A 19521-nucleotide genomic window follows, 5' to 3' on the forward strand; every position below is an offset into this window, starting at 1 on the left:
TATCATGAAGCAGCGGAACTCACAAAACACTCTGTCCACACATTGCACAATGTCATCTGTCGTGATAGATGGTCTTCCCTGGCCACCATCATTGTGCACATCGGTTCGTCCCTCTCAAAAGTTCCGGCACCATTCCCTCATGAAGTTCTTTCCGTACACAGCAGTCATTCTGCGATGGATTTCACCTGTGATGTGACCTTTAGCCTGAAGAAAGCAGATCACATTGCAAACTTCACATTTGGCGGGAGCAGCGATTACACCAGCCATCGTTCTCCACTCGCTGCACACCAAGCATTGAACGCAGTAAGTGACCACACTTGAGGTGATGTGAACCAATACGTGACCGCTTACTTCTGTGCATGTGCCGGGATATTGCAGTAACCCTTGCGCTCGTACCAGCAAAACGGAGGCTGATTTCCGAATAGCCTACTTATAGCTAACAGTTCATGTACTGAACTCTAACTTTCTGAAGAGAAAACTGAAGAATTGAAATATTATTTTGCCATTAAGGCATAAGAGAATACATTTTAATACTAACTTTGTCAAAGGATGGTAGAAGATAAACTTTAAAATAAATTAAACTCGGAGCACTTTTTAAAAAGATTGAAATGTGAGTTATGTTTGCTAATTTTTCAGTTACTCCAAGAACTGTTTAGTGATAATGAGAAAAGTTTATAAATTACAATTTATCAGTGGCTACATGTGTAAGTCATAAAAGTAATTTATACTCTAATGAGGAATAGTGAAATTGTTGAAAGACTTATTTTGCACTGTAGAAGCAATCTCTCAAATATCTGTATCTGACTTCACAATTTTTTAGGTGACAAGCACTTGCAAATGTTCTAAAAGTATATAAAATGAAATGACTATGTTAAGAAATGCTAGTGTTTCTATCTTCCGTTCTAGGTTCTTTCGTTGCCAGATCAAAATGAGATAAGATCTCAAACAGACCTTTATTCAATCCTGTTCCTGATAACAGGAATTGTTACTGGAATAGCAACATTTCTACAGGTATGTTCTTACTTGTGGTATATCATTATTAATTTTATGCATGTATTAGTATTTCTAAAGTTAAGGTTACTGCATACTTTGTAAAATTAACCTAGGCTAATTTATCTCCTACCAGGAGATAGCATTAGCCTCTACACTAAATGGAAACACCTCAAATGAATAGTATATTAAAAATAAAGTCTAAAAATTTGAAGATGGGTGTATGTGCACCTGTTTATATCCTTAAGGCACATCTCCACTATGCCAGTCAGCAAGGTTGATTGGCTTTGCTGAAATCAATGGACGTCTCCACCATATAGCAGTGTAGGGACGTGCATCTGTCTGGTTCCATGCCCAGTTGGCAGCACACATGAAATACTCTGTGAAAATTTACGATGCGGAAGATGAACTTTTAGCAGCAGCTTCCGTAATTGTTATTCCTATGAAGCGTCCACACAGATTTTGGATTCATCCAAGTCTGAAAGGTCAAAATACATATAGAGGAAGTGATTTAAACAAATACTTGATATTAAACAATGTAAACACTTTAAACCTCGAGTACACATGTGATGCTGGGTTCAGAAACTTTTTTCCGTATGACAAGTTGTGACTTAGAAATTCTACTGACTAAGATTGGAACCAAAATCAGCAAGAAAGATACAAAATTCAGACCATCTATTCCAGCCAGCAAACATCTTGCTTCAACTTTGCAGTTCCTTGCAACAGGAGGTTCCTACCATTCGCTTACATGTGCTTTTAAAATTTTGAAACAAGTGCTTTCTAGAACTGTTCCGATTTTTATAGTCCTGCAATCTACAGTCCCATGGCAGAGGATGACAACAGCAAATTTCTATTAATGTTATAACTTGCAGGTTCGTCCACTCCATAATCAAAAGTTGAATAAACAACCTGTCTAGATATGTTTTGTGTGTCTGCACGATCTCCTCTGAAGTTTACTGCTACTAGTCAGCTTCAAATCGGCCAGTCAGCACATGGCAACGGCATGTACCCCTTTGTTCAGTTTTGCTGCTTCGCCTTGCCAACCAGCATAGTGGGGATGTGATTTTATTCTTCCATTTTAAAAATGTTTTCAGTTTCTTATCAAGGATGGTAAAGAATTTAAACACTGCTGTTTAAAAAAAGAAAAAAAGAAATAAGGTTAATAGTGCCAATTAATCATGCAGGCCCACAGCTGCCAACCATGTCAACAGCAGCTCTCAATATATTGCTTCTAACATGCAACACAATCTGAGTAACACCTTTCCTCAATTTTTTTGATAATATATTTGCGATAAAATTGGTAGTTATGTTAACTTCGAGAAAGTTCTATAAAAATATTTTTTGTTCTATTTGTTCATATACTCATTTTATATAATTTTATGTGATTAATCTGGGATTCTTTAAAAACTAATAAATGAAGTGTAAAAGAAAATAAATATAACAACAAAAATGAGACAGTCAAAATAACTACCTCAGGGCTGCTGTTACGGATGTGTGAGGCATGCCAGATCACATGTCTTCAAGCTTCCAAGATATATACATAATATTATTGCATCTTTTATTCACAATCATTTCTTGTGCAAATGCGATCTCATTGGAAAAGACGAAAGAAAAGAAAAGGCATGTACATGAATGATATGACTCTGTTTGTAATCAGCTTACGTACTAAAGAAAAAGGAAACCAAAGCCTCAATTGGGAATCACACACCTGCTGTGAAAGGTTAAGGAGCGAGCACACAAAAAATGGAAGGTGTCAAAACTAATGTGCGATTATGTTGAGTTTTCCGCACATAGGTCAGCATTAAAAAAAAAATCATAAAATAAAGTTCAGGGAATAATTAATCAGCTTGGACGAGCAAATAGAATTAAATCCTAAATTAATTTGGGGTTATATAAGGGACAAGTCATGCTTGACGAGAATACCAAAGTATGAATTTTGTGGTGATATATCCTCTGTACATTCGCTGATAATGATGTATCAATCACAGAGCAGGAAGACATTTATTCCAATAATATACCACAACTTTGTGTAACTAATGAGGAAGTTAATGCAAAGCTTCGTAACCTACATAAGGGGAAATCGACGGGATCTGACCTAATACCTTCACATTTCATTTCTGCTTGGGCCAGTGAACTCTCATATCCCTTAACAAAGCTGTACAGAAAAAAAATTAGAAACCGGTATCTATCCTCCGAGATAAAAAAAAGCTTTAGTAACACCAATTCATAAATCAGGTGACAAGCATAATGTTTGTAATTATCGTCCTATATCACTCCTGCCTATTTTTTCCAAGGTATCGGAACTGCTTATATTCGACCATCTTAAATGGCACCTGAGGAATGCAATTGCACCACAACAACATGGTTTTGTACGAGGGAGATCAACGGTTACAAATTTAGCTGTAATAACACAGGATATTGCTGATAGCTTTAATACCAGACAACAAATAATAAGTATTCTTAAAAAATATTTAAAAAAATACTAAAGCTTATTTTACTTACGATTAGTGAGTATGTACTATTTCCAAACAATGTTTCAGGAATCAATTGTCCCCTTCATCAGGTTCCTTCTTGACTAGCAAGATCGCTTCATAGCCACGTCAAATTGAATTAAAAACAAGGAAAAAGGATATAGGAATAACTATGGTTGAAAAGGAATTCTAAAAACTTGCCATTATCAAGCGATCATAAAAAAGTCTGAAACTTGTAGGTTTTATCAGGAGAAACGTTTTGCATAATTTTTCAGTCTCAACGGTAAATAGGATATACATCTCAGTAATTCGCCCGATGTTAGAATATTGCAGTTCAATCTGGAATCCTCAGCATAAGACTTGGGAGGATGCGGTGGAAAAGATACAAATACAAATGGTCAAATGGTTGTGTTTTAAAAGCGATATTGGATATCATAATAGAAATTATGTAACTTTATGTAGCCATTTTGGTATTAATACATTGAAAGACAGAAGAGTTTTTAATGATCTAATGTTTTTACATAAATTAGTAAGACAAGATTGGCTATGTTCTGAGCTGTTAGAGAGAATAAACTTCCGTGTAACACCTTTTAGAGTGAGGAACAGAACACCTTTCGATACGCCATTCTCAAGAAGGTTAAACATACACAAAAACTCGCCAATAATAAGAGTTCAGGAATCGTTTAATGAATTATCCTTAGTGCATGATATGGATATATTGTTTGATTCATGTTATGCTATCAGGTGCAAAATTTTGTAAAACATTATATTTTATCGGATTTGTCTGTAAAGGAGTTTTAACTGTATTTATATGTTGTCAAACTATCATAAATCTTAACATTATTTTATGTATTAACATTAACATTATTAACATTTGTGTACATTGTTAAAATTATCTTTGTGTACATTATGTTCAGCATAAATGGGACTTTGGTCCTGTGATGGACTAATAAAGAAATGAAATGAGAAATGAAATGAAAAGATTTTGTGAAAGGAAATTTCGCATTTACAAACGACAACCCTGAACTACCTTGTTTTGTAGGAAGTGTACTATTCCTATCTGAAATTGGGAATTTTTGGATTAACTTTGAGTCTTCATCAGGTTGATCCAAAAATTCAGTATTCCATGAAAACAAGGTACATTTTGTGACTTTGTCCCACTTGCAGGATATTACTAATTTATTGTACTTTTCTTCTCCCGTTCCAGATGTATATGTTCAATGTTGCAGGAGTAAAATTGACCATGAGACTAAGAACGATGACTTTTAGAACCATGCTTAAACAGGAAATTGGTTGGTTTGATGATGAGAAGAATAGCACAGGAGCACTGTGTGCCAGGCTTTCTGGTGATGCTGCTAGTGTGCAGGGGGTAAATTTGCATTTGTATTCTTCTTATCTATTCATGTTCGCCTTCCATTTAAAACTTATGGGTTTCAATTTCTTCAGTATTATATGCTGAACCCTTTTTATTTTTTATTTCTATTTCAGTTATTTTTTCTACTGCTTTCTACCTCTTGAGTTAACTGCAGCATTGAGGATGAATGATGAACAGATGAAATTGGCGATGAGATAAATGCATAAAATGTGTTTATGCCATACTCAGGGTTCCAAACTTGCCCATCTGACTTCGTGCTATGTTATGTTGACCACTCCACATCAACACAGCTAATTGCTGCACTCATTCATGCATGCAGAGCAAATGAATATTCCAAATGTATTACCAACATAATAATATGTCTGTATTCTTTTTGTTATTTAGCATGGCTTCTCTATATTACAAATTAATTTCAACGGTGATGATGAATGATGATAGAGGAAAGAAATAAAACACCTGAACAGGACTCCAATCCTGAGATCACAGTCAACCATTCAACAATTTCATCTAATGATATACAGTATAACACACATTAGGGTACAGGGCAAAAAACAGTTTTGCCAAATTTCAGTAATATGCAGTGGTCTACTCTCCCATGTTATCTCGTTTACTATTGGTAAACCAGCTTCTTTCATTTGTATACAAATTGTCTCAAAATTTGAAGTTGTAGCACTTCTGTTTGTGTTTCACTTGCATGACAACATTGGTGTTTGATTTCTATATTATATCTAATCAATATATAATAAATACATACAATAAATAAGAATTGTTGCCGTAAACCAGGTCAAATTTTCAGAATACGCCACCAATATACTGGGTGAGTTTTTCAGCTTGACAATGAAATATCCCGAAAAGTACGAATCTGATCAAAAAAAAAGTTCTCAATGAAATTTGTTCATCTCGAAGGGGCTCATCCAATGATGCCAAACTCCACCCCCATCCCATCTCCTGGGGGTGGGGTGAGTCAACTTTAAAATCTCAAATGGGAACCCCCATTTTTTATTGCAGATTCGGAGTCTCCAGACAAAAATATGTAGGTTTTGTCTGGAACTTCTTTTTGGATTTATGATAGATGGCGCTGTAATCGCAAAATGCGGAAATGGTAAAAAATGCACTTTTAATCGCAAAATGACGTGAGGCATGTTGAATTTTTATAAGAAGCTTCATTTAGCATAACCCAGGAACAACAACGTGGACGTAGCAGTACTTTGTTCACATCGGGGTTCTTGTTTTAGGTGAGTCTCCTCACCTCTCACCATTGGGGTGCTCTTTTTAGTTGAGTCTCCTTGCCTCTCACCATCGGGGTGCTTGTATTTAATAATCATTCTACAATAAGTGCTCGAAAATGTCACCACCCACTTCGATACACTGATTTATCGCACTTGGAATGATTGGACACAACTGAGAAGCGTGCCCGGTGTAATCTTTCGATATTCATTGGTGATTTGCTCAATCATGTTCTCACGCGTTGTTGGCAGTTCATTATAAACTTCACTCTTCACGTAGCCCCACAAACAAATGTCAGGCGAAGTAAGATCTGGCGATCTTGCAGGCCAAGACACTGGACCACCTCTTCCTATCCATCGACGGTTGTACACGCGATCTAATACTTCCCGTGCTGCAACGGAATAATGTGCTGTACAACTGTCATGTTGAAACCACATTGTTTGTCGCACGTCTAAGGGAAGGTCTGCAAGCAATACTGGAAGTTCGTTCTGCAAGAAGTTTCGATATTTCTCACCATTTAAGTTCGCATCGATAAAATATGGACCAATAAGTTTATCGCCAATTATTCCACACCAAACATTTACATTCCAAGGGTGCTGATGTTCAACTTGGCGTAACCAATACAGGTTTTCGACACTCCAATATAATGCATGTTGTGTCAATTAATAGTACCGTGGTTTGTAAAAGTCAACTTGTCAGAGAACAAAACTCGAGTGAAGAAATTGTATTTGCTGAAGCGCCCATTGACAGAATGTCACTCGGTTCTGAAAATCATCACCATGAAGCTCTTGATGCAAAGAAACATGAAACGGATGATATTTTCTATGCTTCAGTATTTGGCACACATAGTCTGCGAAATTCCCGATTCATGACTTATTTGTCGAGTACTAACGTGGGGGTTATGAGCCACTGCAGCTAATTCCGCAATTTCAGTATTTTCTCCAGCAATTGTTCTTCGGCGATTCCTTTTTTTTTGGTTGTACAGTTCCCTCGGTGGAGAACTGTTGAACAACTCTGCGAAAAGAAGCGTGCAATCACACCTGGTCTGGAAAACGTTGAGCATATAGAATCACAGCATCATTGATATTCCTGCCACATTATCCATAAATGTACAACATTTCAATTTTCTCTTGCACCGTTATAGCCTGCATTATAACCACTAATGGAGTCAAGGAAGAAAAACACTACTGCCGTCCTCTTCTTCAGGCTTCATGGCAGATTATGCCGTGTCTGTTTGACTAGGAAACAGGGGCAAATGGCCTTTAGGAGAAAACATGCAGTGTTGAAACATGCTCGGCAATCTGTCCAAAACGTTGTTAACCACTTAAAAAAAACTGTAAAACATTGAAGATTTCAAAGCTCCGAAAAAACCTTTTACCATGTGAAAATAAACAATCTCACTTCCGTAGAATGGATTGTCGAGTTAGTCGTCTTCACAGCTAATGTTGTGCTGCTGATGTGCTGCCGATGGCTGGTACTGGCCCCGCCCACTTGCTTCCTCCCTCCCCCCTCCTTTTCCCTGCTACTCCTGAATTATTACGTCATCCATCCACCTTGGAACGCCTCTATCATCATGAACGCTCGTGTCATTTCTTTCGTTACATTAAAGCCTATTTGTTTCTATCTTCTTCCATTTTGTTTAAGATCTTTACCCATCTTTCCTCTACATTCCCTTTCTTCAACGTTTTACAGTTTTATAATTGGTTAACCTCGTTTTTAACAGATTGCCGAGCATGTTTCACGACCGCATGTTTTATCTTAGAAACCATTACACCTTGTTTCCTGGTCAAACAGACACGGCATAATCTGCCACAAAGCCTGACAAAGAGGACAGTATTTCTCGAGAATTGCGCAAAATCTTTCTTTTTGGGATTACAGCACCATCTATCACAAATCCAACATGTTTCAGACAAAACCTACGTATTTCTGTCTGTAGACTCCGAATCTGCAATAAAAAATGGGGGTTCTCATTTGAGATTTTAAAGTTGCCCCACCCCCAGGAGGTGGGGTGGGGGGTGGAGTTTGGCATCATTGGATGAGCACCTTCGAGATGAACAAATTTCATTCAGAACTCTTTTTTTGATCAGATGCGTACTTTTCGAGATATTTCGTTGTGTCAAGCTAAAAAACTCACTCGGTATATGCCACATATTACCTTTCTCTCTGTTATAACAAGACCTCGGATTTTAGGTATTTAACCTATTTATTCCTTTTCAGGTAAATAAGAAGTAACAAGTTATATCAGCGTTTCATAAAAAATGAAACAACTGACTAACTTTTATAGTGCCTAAAGTAACCTATTTTGCTTGTTAAAACCTATTTTAGGTTTATGTGCCTAAATTAAACCTTTTTTTAGGTTTTGCAGGATTTTTATATCTCACAGAGGTATTTACTAGGTTTGGTGGTGAAATAATTCAATGACTGACATGTTTGAAACATGTTTTCTGTCAATTTCCCTCCCTCCAAGTATATGATGTTTATCAAAAGTTTAAACAAAACAAAAATGTCTGACGTCACTGTTACCGGCAGGCAGTGGTGGCTAAAGGGGTCAGTTCCCCCCTACTTTTTACTCCTGCACTACAGACTTTTAATGCTAAGCCTCGCCTACTAAGATAAAGTTAACTGTCCTTGCCCCACCCCTACTCCCCATTTTCAGTTTTGGCACCCAATCGTCTCTACTGCCTGCACAGTCCCAAGTACAAACTTCTGATCTGTGTGGCCTTGATCACTTTCACGTCAGTTTGGTCCTTTTTGGCATTCAAGCCTTGTGAAGTAATATTTCAGCATTCAAATTAGCACTACTGACTATCTTTCTGTTGAAAGATAATTTTCAGCAGATGAATAGATCCTCACAGACAAAAGGTGGAGTTTGAGGGTGAATAACGCAAAAAGATTCATGTTGGTCACTAGGACCATGATAAAATTCAAGTATAATTCCTGGTTTTCAAGCTGAACTTTCAAAAAATTCAAGGATACAAGCACATGTTCTCACCCTCCCTTCCATACACAAAAATATTGACAATATAAAGGGTTTGTATGATTCCAATGTAACAAAAAATTATATATTTTATTTTGTAATAATCTTCCGTTTGTCAGATATATTGTTCTGTAAAAGAGACTAACAAAGTAAACAGATTGAGAAAATTTTGTTTTATTTTCTGTGTAGCTTTCTTTTTCATCCTCAAAAACATGAATGAAATAAAAGCTAAACTGAGAGAAACTTGCCTCAGGGCATTTATAAACATGTATAAATTTAATGGGATATGGAATAAAAAAGTTGCAATTTTTCACGTCTACGGAGAAAAAAATGGAATAGAGAAAACATCAGCTTGTACCGTATTTCATGTCTTGCCAAAAATCATGAATAAATTCCAGAGCCAATAATCCACGGCATAATTTCCGGTGCCAATAATTCACATGTAATTCCTGGAATTCAAGGAATTCCAAGTGAGTAGCCAGCCTGATATTGTGCAGCAAATTATACATTCGTAATTCATTTTTCGTATCAACAAGTAACTTTTTCTAACAGCACAACTGCAGTATTATAATAATTTGTAGATAATTTTGAAAATGATATAAAGAAATGAAAATTTGTTTAGAAAATTTATATTTGGTTATTACGGTTCTTGTGAAATTTTGTTTTTAACGATTGTATCTAATCAGTATTTTTCAGAAATTTTGTACCAAATTAAGTCTTTTTGCAACCTATTTCAGGATTTTTCGAGCCTAATTTAAGGTTTTTTAGAACCTAATTTAAGGTTTTTAGAACCTATTTTCGGATTTTTAGAGCCTATTTTAGGGACCTAAAAGTACATTTTTTAGAACTTAAAAATCCGAGGTCTAGTTATAACACATAAAGTCTTGGTTCAATTACTTGTCATCACTTTTGAAAAGCCAGTGCTCAAAAAACACCTTTGTAACTTAGTTACTTTGTCAGTATAGTCATAGTTATTACTAGGTTAGGAAAAATGATAGAAACTGAATTAACTAAACTGATTGAACTAATTGATTAAATTGAAGTAATTGAACTGAAAATATCAACCTCCTTTCTGGGAAATTCTTGTGTGTCTGATATGAAAACAAAAAAATAAACAAATATACTTTTAAAAAAAAACAGTCATGAACAATTTTTCTAAAAAAAACTGACAAATTATAGATCACAATGAGACAACTAATTTTTACTGAAATTACTTGCCATTTTCCACCTCTGATAATTGTAAACTCTGAAAAGCTACATCTTTAAGGAAAAAATAATTTCGAAAGGGATTTTAAATTAAGAGGCTAGCATCAGAAAAATGTCATTCAATACTTTACGAAGGGTACAGAAGGTTGTTTGGGATATATCTGGACAACTTTCAAAGTGTACTGACCTCATGAAATGCCATTGTGTTCTATCAGACCACTACATCAGAGTTTCCATTGTAACAAACTACGTAGGAGAATGGGCATGGGAATCCTATCCCATTCCTCTCTGCAGGCTTTCAAAAGACAGGAGAGGGTGTGTGGACAGTGATGTTTCAGATGTCGTTTCAAGAGTGTAAATGTACGGAATCCATAGGACTGGCATCAGGACATTTCACCAAAATGTCCTGAAATGGGATAACACAGATACTGATCTGGGTTTCTCATTCTATCTCCTGTAAAAAGTGAAGGGGTGTTCAGGTGGTATAGCTTGAAGCCTTGTCCATATGAATGTCCACCTGTTGAGTTTCCTCTCCATACAATTGATTTGAATTGGTTTAATTTACTTTGCATTTCTGCCACTTTTGGCCAATCACGAAGGTGAGGATTATTGCTGATATGATGAAATTGATGAAGGGATGCTCAGGAGGAATGCTCATGCCCAGGCCAGGATTCGAACCTGAGACCCCAGGCATTCTACCTGTCCTTACCACTCCACCATGGAGGCTGGCTACCTCTCCATACAAATGATGGAAGATAGGGGTCATAATGGATGACTTAAAGTAGAAAGCATTCACCTTCACATTTCTGTGCATCTTACATATCGGTAACTTCCCTGCACAACCATGAAGTCCTTTGGAAAAGTGTCCCAGCAGTAGCAAACAAAGTTGCCATCATTGTTATGGTACATAATTGACCGAATGTGACCACTACCAGTGAGGTAAATGTACACATCATCCATTGTGACCACATTTCTGCATTTGGACCCCATCAGGTGTCTGTCTTTCATAGAGTTTTCTGTAGTTGATCCTTCGTTTGGCAATGTGGTTTTGGAAAAAGTGATGAATACGGGCCTTACAAATGTACTGCAGCCTGAGACGGTTATGAATGGTTGTATTCACCCTCCTGGCAATCTCACGTTGGACTGGTGGATTTTCCTGGCATACCATTTGCCGAGTCTCTCAAACCACAACAGATTATACTTTCACTGGTGAATGATTACTAGGGAAAGGAACTTTAGGTAATTAAATGTTTTTTCTGCGATAAGATACAGACCCTCATTTTTGCCAAAATTCTGATTATAGCCTTATATGTCAACACAGCAAATTTTATTTTACATAAAAACACATATTTTCCAGTTTTCCGTATGTAAATACATATTTTGCGAATTTTCATTTTAAATACATAAAATCGTTCATTGACTTCATCCACCTCGAAATCCTCGAAGGAAAAATGTTTATAGGCTACTCTGCACCTCTTTCATATCGAGAGTGCTAGGTTTGTTTTGTCTTTGAACACCCTCGCTGGCAGACTTCTGGCACCTCGCCTACGATCCTATTGGGAGAAAATAGCTGTAAGTAGTAGCTGGGGCTGGCTACACGTAATGATAGCAAGGCTTTTTAATGAAGCAATGCAGCTATTGTGGCCGGAAGGCATAACATTTGACAATGTTCTTCTCCTCGTGACAGATGCTGCAGCTTACATGAAAAAAGCTGCAGTAGGCCTTGCCGTTAGCTACCCCAAAATGGTGCACGTTAAATGTGTGGCCCATGCGTTGCATAGAATATGTGAAAAGATAAGAGCTCTTTATCCCAATGTCGATAAACTGGTTTCAAATGGCAAGAAAGTTTTTATCAAGTTGGCTAGAAGAATAGACAATTTTAAACAAAAATGTCCTGAGGTTCCCCTTCCCCCTACACCTGTAGTTACGCGATGGGGCACTTGGTTGGATGCAGATGTTATGCCCAGAAGTTTGAAAAAATTGTATCTGTTGTAAATGATCTCGACAAAGAAGAATTCTGCAAGAACTGTTGATGGAGCCCTCCGTAAAAGTCGAATTGGCATACATCTCAACAAACCTGTCCATTCTCTCTAATTCCATATGAAAGCTTGAATCGTCCGCGAACACTTTGGCAGCTTCCATTGTTAAAGTCCGTATAGTAGAATCGAAACTGCAAGAACTCACTGGATCTAAGTGTCTAAATGTACAGAATTTTTTGGGAAAAAACAAGGTTTTCAAACTTTGTGCCAAATTGCATGTGTTTTGGAAAGTGAAGTAGAGGAAGAGGAAGCTTTGGAAAACTTAAGCGTTAGTGACATTTCGTGATTCAAATATGCAAGAATTGTTTCTTGTGACGTGGAGCGATCTTTCTCACAATATAAGATGCTTTTTAGAGATAATCGTCACAGATTTACAATGGAGAATTTGGAAAAAACTATGGTGATCCACTGCAACTCTTCCAAAAAATTGCTCGCTAAGAGGTAATCATTTACAAACTAATTTCAGGTGTTAAAATGCATGTTATAGTTTGTTTTTGTTACCAAATGTTTTTATTTTTGTCACATACTTTCCTGTTTTTATCACATATTTTCAACATTTATGACACATAAAAAATAAATATTTCTGTGTTTTTTAGCACATAAAGTTCCGTTCCCTAATGATTACCAATGGCCTCCTGTTGTTTGCACCGGGACACTATCTCTTTCACAGTGGTTTTCCCAATGGTCAAACCATTCTCTCGACACTGTTTCACTATTCCGTCATATGAGAAATGTGCAAGGAATAGGACCATGACATACCGTTCCCAATAACAGTTCACTTTTGGCACCATTAGACAGCTACATGCACAACGCTCTGGCACCTGCAAGCTGCAATACATGACTGATAACAGCAGCTGCACCATAATTCCAGCTCGATCCCACAGATGGTAGTGGCATCTCAAAGTTGTTCGGATATATCCCAAACAACCTTCCGTAGTTGCTTGAGCTTTAATTTGGCATAAAACAGGGAAACGTAAGCGTTTGAAAAATGGTTGATTTGAACATTTAAGAAATGTTATAATATCAGTGCATAGTATTGAAACAATGAGCATCAGTAGGTCACAAATGTGACTCCCACTGCAACTTTGATTTCTTGACCAAACGACCACAAAAACCTGAAAAACTCACTTTCTCTCCCCGTTCCACGCCTTATTTAGTGCGCTGACGATGTTTCACGGGCGCAGAAAAGCAGTGATGAGTGAATTTCACTCTCTCATCCTCTCATCCTCTCATCCTCTCATCCTCTCATCTTCTCATCCTCTCATCCTCTCATCCTCTCATCCTCTTATCCCCTCATCCTCTCATTCTCTCATCCTCTTATTTTTTGAAAGATGAGTGCACCTTATCGTAATTTTCCAAGTCCGGGACCAAATGTTTATATATCGTGACCTTCGTAAACCTCTCCTCTCATTCTCTCATTTTTTCATGTTTTGAAAGATGAGTGCACCTTATCGTAATTTTCCAAGTCCGGGACCAAATGTTTATATATCGTGACCTTCGTAAACCTCTCTCTCGGGGGAGGGAACGATGTACCACACACACACACACGCGCGCGCGCGCGTATGCCTCTCATTATTTTCCGTATTGTGACGCAAAACAAACAAATAATAATTGTTGTTTTTTAGGATCCCTGGCCCCTATATAACCTCGCCAGGGGTGCGTGGTGCCCAACCAAAAAAAGTAAAAGGTTATCTAACGGCTGCGGTTATAGATTACCGCACCTCTATAGAGTTTCACGTGTTTTTTTTTTTTTCTCTCAAACTTCCATGAAACTCTACAGAGGACCTCCGTAATTGCATGCAACGTGTACTAACGACTCTAGTGTTATTTTTATGTTGTAACTTTTTTGGATATTGAGTTTTATTGCGAGATAGATAAAAATAATTATGTTTATTATAATATTTTCTTGATGAAGATGGAGAATATGTGTGTGTGTGTGTGTTACAAATAAAGTTGCATGCTTTTTTTTTCTAGTGTGTGTATGTGTATATGTGTTTTGATGTTCGACAGCATCTGAAACGATAAAAAAGAAAGAATTTTATTGTTAATTTTCTCGTGTAAAAAAACAACAAAAATTTTGTGCAAATTCTGATTGTCTTGTGCTATAGTGATGAAAAAAAAGATATTGTAACTGATAACTGATAACTGATGAAATTGACATTGTAACTGATCTGAACTAGTGAAATTCGTATTGTGCCATTGTAACTGATTGTGCTAGTACTAAAAATTTCTTATTGTGCAAGAAAATAGATGTTAAAAACCTGTTAAAACTGCTCTGTGACCCTCTCATTCTTCACGTCGTAGGCGAAGGACTTCTCTGCAATCAGGATGACGCTACACAGGGTGTCCTCGGGCAAGGCATCGTGGAACTCGCAGACGATCTTGATGTTGGTTCGATCGTTGACCACCACCTGCTTTCTTTTTGTGGTATTGATGACGGTCATGGGTCTCCGGGCTTTGAATTCGCTGGGCGTGTAGTACATGTCCACACTTCCCTCGGTTACGCGTTTGTAAGCCGAAAACGCTTCGTAAAGTTTGAGATAATCGTCTTTGGTCATGTCGAGGTTGTAATTCTCGCGCGGGAACACTTCGTTCCTGCCGTTCTTGAGATAAACGTTCTTGATCTTGCAGTCGTCGAATTTGCTGGAATTTTTTTCCTGATTCTTGTCCCTCCCGGTCTGAAAAAGCACCACGACGAAATCTGGCATGTCGAACTGTATGTTGTTGAACTGCGTCGTCACGTCGAATTCCATGTGACTTCCCGAGGCCATCTTCTGCACGCACTGGTAACCGTGAAAGTGAATCGGTACCTGCGGACTCTTTAAGATCTCCGCTTTGTACTTGAGGGCGTAGTTTGTTTCATATTCCACGATCGGCATTCTCAATTCCATGCTCCGGATGACGCATTTCGCTGCTTCGGGTAAAGTGTTGGCTATCGGCGTGGTGCCGTCCGGACCCAAAGTAGCGTATCGCATCAGTGCGTTGTTGTCGTTGGCCGCTCTTCGAAACGTGACTCTCAGTCCTCCCTTCCACATGATCTCCTTGTAATCGGAGAAGAATCCCGGAAGCAGACGCATGGGAAAGAGCACCGTGTGACTTGTCGTCGATATTTTGGTCCCCGCTTCGAATCCCCCTGCTTGATAGTATGCTGCGTCCGTTTTGGATAATTTCAATGTTCCCACTGCCGTCGACGTGATGCCTGGATAATCTATTCTGTCGATGACGGTGTTGTGTTTCCTCACCTCCACTTGCGAGAACAGGTGAGGCACGAAGTTGTCCACGAGTATTAAATTTGCTGCTGCGGGAAACGCTTCTCCACTTTCTTTCTTCACCACGTCGAATTGAAGGTAGAGGTCCGCTCTGTGAGGATGAACAAACCCGTCGCCTACGTCCACGTCGTATTCGATCTCCCTGTTCGCTTCGTTCAGATTGGCGAACGTGCGACGGTTGGGAGGGAAAGATTGCAATTCGTAACTTTCGATTTGCTCCATTTTACACTATGTATGGTTATTTATTATACGTTGATCTCCACGATGGCCGTCGTAGTGGCACCTGCGAAATCCACCACGTCTCCTTTCTCGTTCGTCACCACCAACTCTATGTCGTCTATGCGGTTGCGACATACTGGAAAATAGATCGGCGAAGAGGGCGTGCAGATGATCGGTTCCATGAACTCGGAACTTGGTTTGAAAGTGGCTATGATTCCCGTCTGCTTGTGACTTCCTAATAATCCGTCCGAAGATTTCGTGATCATACCTTCCGCCACGTTGCAGTGTACGTTCAGAGTCTCTATGGCCAAGAATTTAGGAATGTTGGTTGCTACGTGTTTGATGCCAGCTTCGAGTTTTGTGTTGTTCTCGAAACCTAAAAGTTCTCCCATGGTGCCCAGGTCCACGGTCTCCGTCGCCGACAGGATTTCCACTCTGTGCGTGACCGAATTTTGAGAAATTACCTTTGGGTAATTGAGCTTGCAAAGTAGAAAGGTTGTATTGGCCTGGCGTGACGACGATATGTTCGCTTCCTACGCTAATTTTGTTGTTGTGCTGGGTGACGTTAGGTATGAGGTACATGCTGTAGAATGCATGCAGAGCTATGGATTTAGGATAGACGATGTCATCGTGCAGCGTGAGTTTCAAGATCGAAGATTCGCTCGTGAGATGGAACACCCCCATTGTCGTGATGGTGTTTAAGATTCCACAATGCTTTCTGGAAATCTTCGATCGTAGGCTTATTTATTTTAGAGAGAAACGCGAGCATGGAGAGGCAGAGATGACCGCAGTTCTCGTCTCCGAAATTTTGAATGCGTTCGTCGTTGTAGTATATAGAGGTTTTGTTCGTTTTCAGATAATGAACTAAATTTGTAGGTGGAACACCTCCGAAAGAATCGAAAACGAATACTTTATCATCATTTTTGTGGTAACATATCCAATGCGTGCCTGGATTTTCTTGACCATCCAAGTTGACTACTCCGCATTCTCTTCTTTTAACGCTTGAAGGTAACGAGTCGGACATGAAAACTCCTCTGAAGTGTTTGATTTTTAATGGTTTGATCAGAGATTCAATATCTCGGTTGGTGAGTGCTGTTGTTTCTTTTTTTTAAACTTCTTCATCACGCCCTTCCCCCCTTTCTTCTCCATGGCCAGGTTGTGACGTTTCTGTTCTTCCAATTCTGCCTTGTTCTTCTTCGAGTCGATGACGGTTTTCGCGATGGCGGCGCTTCCGCCGGCCAAACTTCCCACGGCCCCCAATGCTGCCAGGATGGCCGGGATGCTGAATATGAAACCTCCGATCTTTTGCTGTTTCCGCGAACGCTGCAAGCGTCTCAATTGAGGTGTGCTGAGAAGTAATTTCATTCCGTGTCCTTTGGACAAGCAAGAACGTTTCTTCTCGCGTTGTTTCTTGGTGAGTAACCCATCCAGGGCACCTAGATTTTTCAGATTGGAGTATGGTATCTGGTACACGACACCCTTGGGCTTCATGTTGATGCTCTATGTGTTATTTTCACGGTATATTATTTATATATATATATATTCTGAGATTTTTTCATGTGTAATTTTTTTTCATGAGATTTTTTGTTTCGTGTAATTTTTTTTCACGGTATGTTATTTTATATATAAATGTTCTGAGATATTTTTTTTTTGTTTCGTGTAACTTTTTTTTCAAGGATATACTCCTCGCAGCCGTTACACAAATTCTATTACGTGCTTCGTTTTCTTACCAAGAAGTTCCTTTGTCCCCTTGTACACGATTCGAGTTTTGTTCTCGATTAAAATAGATAGCTTCTCGTCGGATAACATGTTAGCGTATCGATCTGGTAAAAATAGACTGTATTGTGCGTCGAGCAACAGGCGTACCTTGGGACCATACTGGGTAGAAACGATTGAACCAGAAGTTATCGTGTAAGGTTTGTCGACTTCCAATTCCTGAATTTTTACATACTCGACTGACAAATTTAGCATTTGTTTTAATGCTTGGAGATCACTCATTTTTTCAGTCGTCATATCGAAGAGAAAAATTTCAGTGTTAGAGAGAAATTTAATTTTTTTTCACGATGTGTGTTATTTATATATACTTTTTCATGAGATTTTTTTGTATCGAAGATTCTTTTGTGTGTGTGTTAGAGGAAGAAAGTCCGTGCTTCCGAAAACGCGATGATGAGCGTAATAATATCTTCCGTCTCCTGCTTAGACTTACACCAATCGTCAGTGTACCGTCTTCTTCCCTGCCTTGCCTCGTGCAGTTCGTCCATTCTCTTGTTTAATTTTTCCCCTACGCCCGAAAGAAGAGTATGGAGATCACCGCACCTCATGCCACTGATCCCCCGAAGACGGTCCTTGACGGTCATTTCACACGGAATTCGAAATGCTGGCGTTGTTCTTGCTATGATCAAAAGTTTTTCTATATCTCCGTTTACTGCATGTTTGAATATTTTACATAGCAGTTCTTGGGGTAAGTCGGTTATACGAGACATGTTTTTACTGTATGTTATTTATTTATACACCCCATCCAAATTTTTGTTTCGTGTTCATGACGATGGTGGTGCCCAGTGCTGCAACTCTTTCACCCAAAGAAGCGTCTCTGCTGACAAATCTTTCGAAAGCGGCACGCTCTAACTTTCTGTCTGCTTCGTGACGTGCATCCAGATCCGTCTGCGTGGTGTTGTAGGCGATGTCGTGATCTTTGCATGCCGCGTCCAACGGATTCACACCCTTGTCTCCTCTCTCCAATCTTTTCTCGAGTTTGGTACCCGGCCCGCAGTACTGGTAGCCAGGTAAATGCATCTCGAAAGGTAACTTGTTGATGATGTCGTTCACGAGTCCCTTTCCTTCGACCACCTTCCAGAATCTCGGAGGTAGCGTGTTGATGATTTTGATGAGGTAACCTATGCCCTTGTCCTCGTTCACGATGAAGTTGGAAAGTTTCGTGCTGATCATGTCCACGATGCCAACCTTCTCGTTGTAGAAATTACGGTTGCCTGCATTCTCTTCGCCGGCTATCACCAACAATCGGTCCACGAGCTTCCTCACGTCGTCCACCCAAACGAATTCTTTGGGTAACGTGTTGTAGCGTTTGACGCCGCTGCCTGTTTTGACCTGGTTCCAAATCGGTTTGATGAGATTCCTGTACTTCTCCCCGCTGCTCGATTTCACCCTATTCTGCGAGGCATCGTTGTTTTGGTACAAGGCATCCGTCATGATCAAAATTTCCTTGTAACTCTGGTAATCTTCGTCAGTGTAATCTTTCGGCTGCTTTTTGGCAACGAGTTCCCACAGTCCCACCGTACCCGGATACCTGGTCCAACTATCCTTCTCGCCTAAATTAACTTTAATGTCGTTGCCTTCGAAGGTCACCTTCGATTTCCCAATCTTCCACACCACACCACCGCCTTCGTTGGTTTCCATGCTGGGATACAATCCGAACACTTCATCCTTGTCGAATTTCCCCGTACTCAGGTAGTCTCGTGCCAAAGGTCCCAACTCGATTTTATCCGAAGACGACGTGCTACCAATGGCTCGACGTCGTGCCGGTGCATCCTTCAGTTCGAACGGTGTCGAAGGAATGCTCGAAATGGGCGTGGGTACAGCGTAACTTTTAGCTGCGAGCGGTACGAGTTCGTTGATCAAATTTTTATTTTGTTCCGTGACACTTTTAATTTCTTTACCTAGACCGCTGATGGCATCGATCACAGGTTGATCCTGACGTTTCTTCTCTTCGTAGAATCCGCGATTCTCGGAT

General features: G+C 39.1%; 2 protein-coding genes across 2 annotated transcripts in view; one reads left to right on the plus strand and one right to left on the minus strand.

The window, feature by feature from the left end:
- LOC145986417 (centromere protein S-like) overlaps positions 1-19521 on the minus strand; it is a 710010-nt gene that overhangs the window by 129741 nt on the left and 560748 nt on the right. The window lies entirely within an intron of this gene.
- LOC145986414 (ATP-dependent translocase ABCB1-like) overlaps positions 1-19521 on the plus strand; it is a 129824-nt gene that overhangs the window by 77518 nt on the left and 32785 nt on the right. Inside the window, exons 16-17 of the mRNA XM_083120401.1 lie at positions 907-1011; positions 4669-4830. Of these exons, the coding sequence (XP_082976527.1) occupies positions 907-1011; positions 4669-4830 (267 nt within the window). The remainder of the gene's footprint in view (positions 1-906; positions 1012-4668; positions 4831-19521) is intronic.

This window comes from Lepisma saccharinum, chromosome 4 (genome assembly GCF_977018435.1).
Source record: "Lepisma saccharinum chromosome 4, izLepSacc3.1, whole genome shotgun sequence".
Lineage (NCBI taxonomy): Eukaryota > Metazoa > Arthropoda > Insecta > Zygentoma > Lepismatidae > Lepisma > Lepisma saccharinum.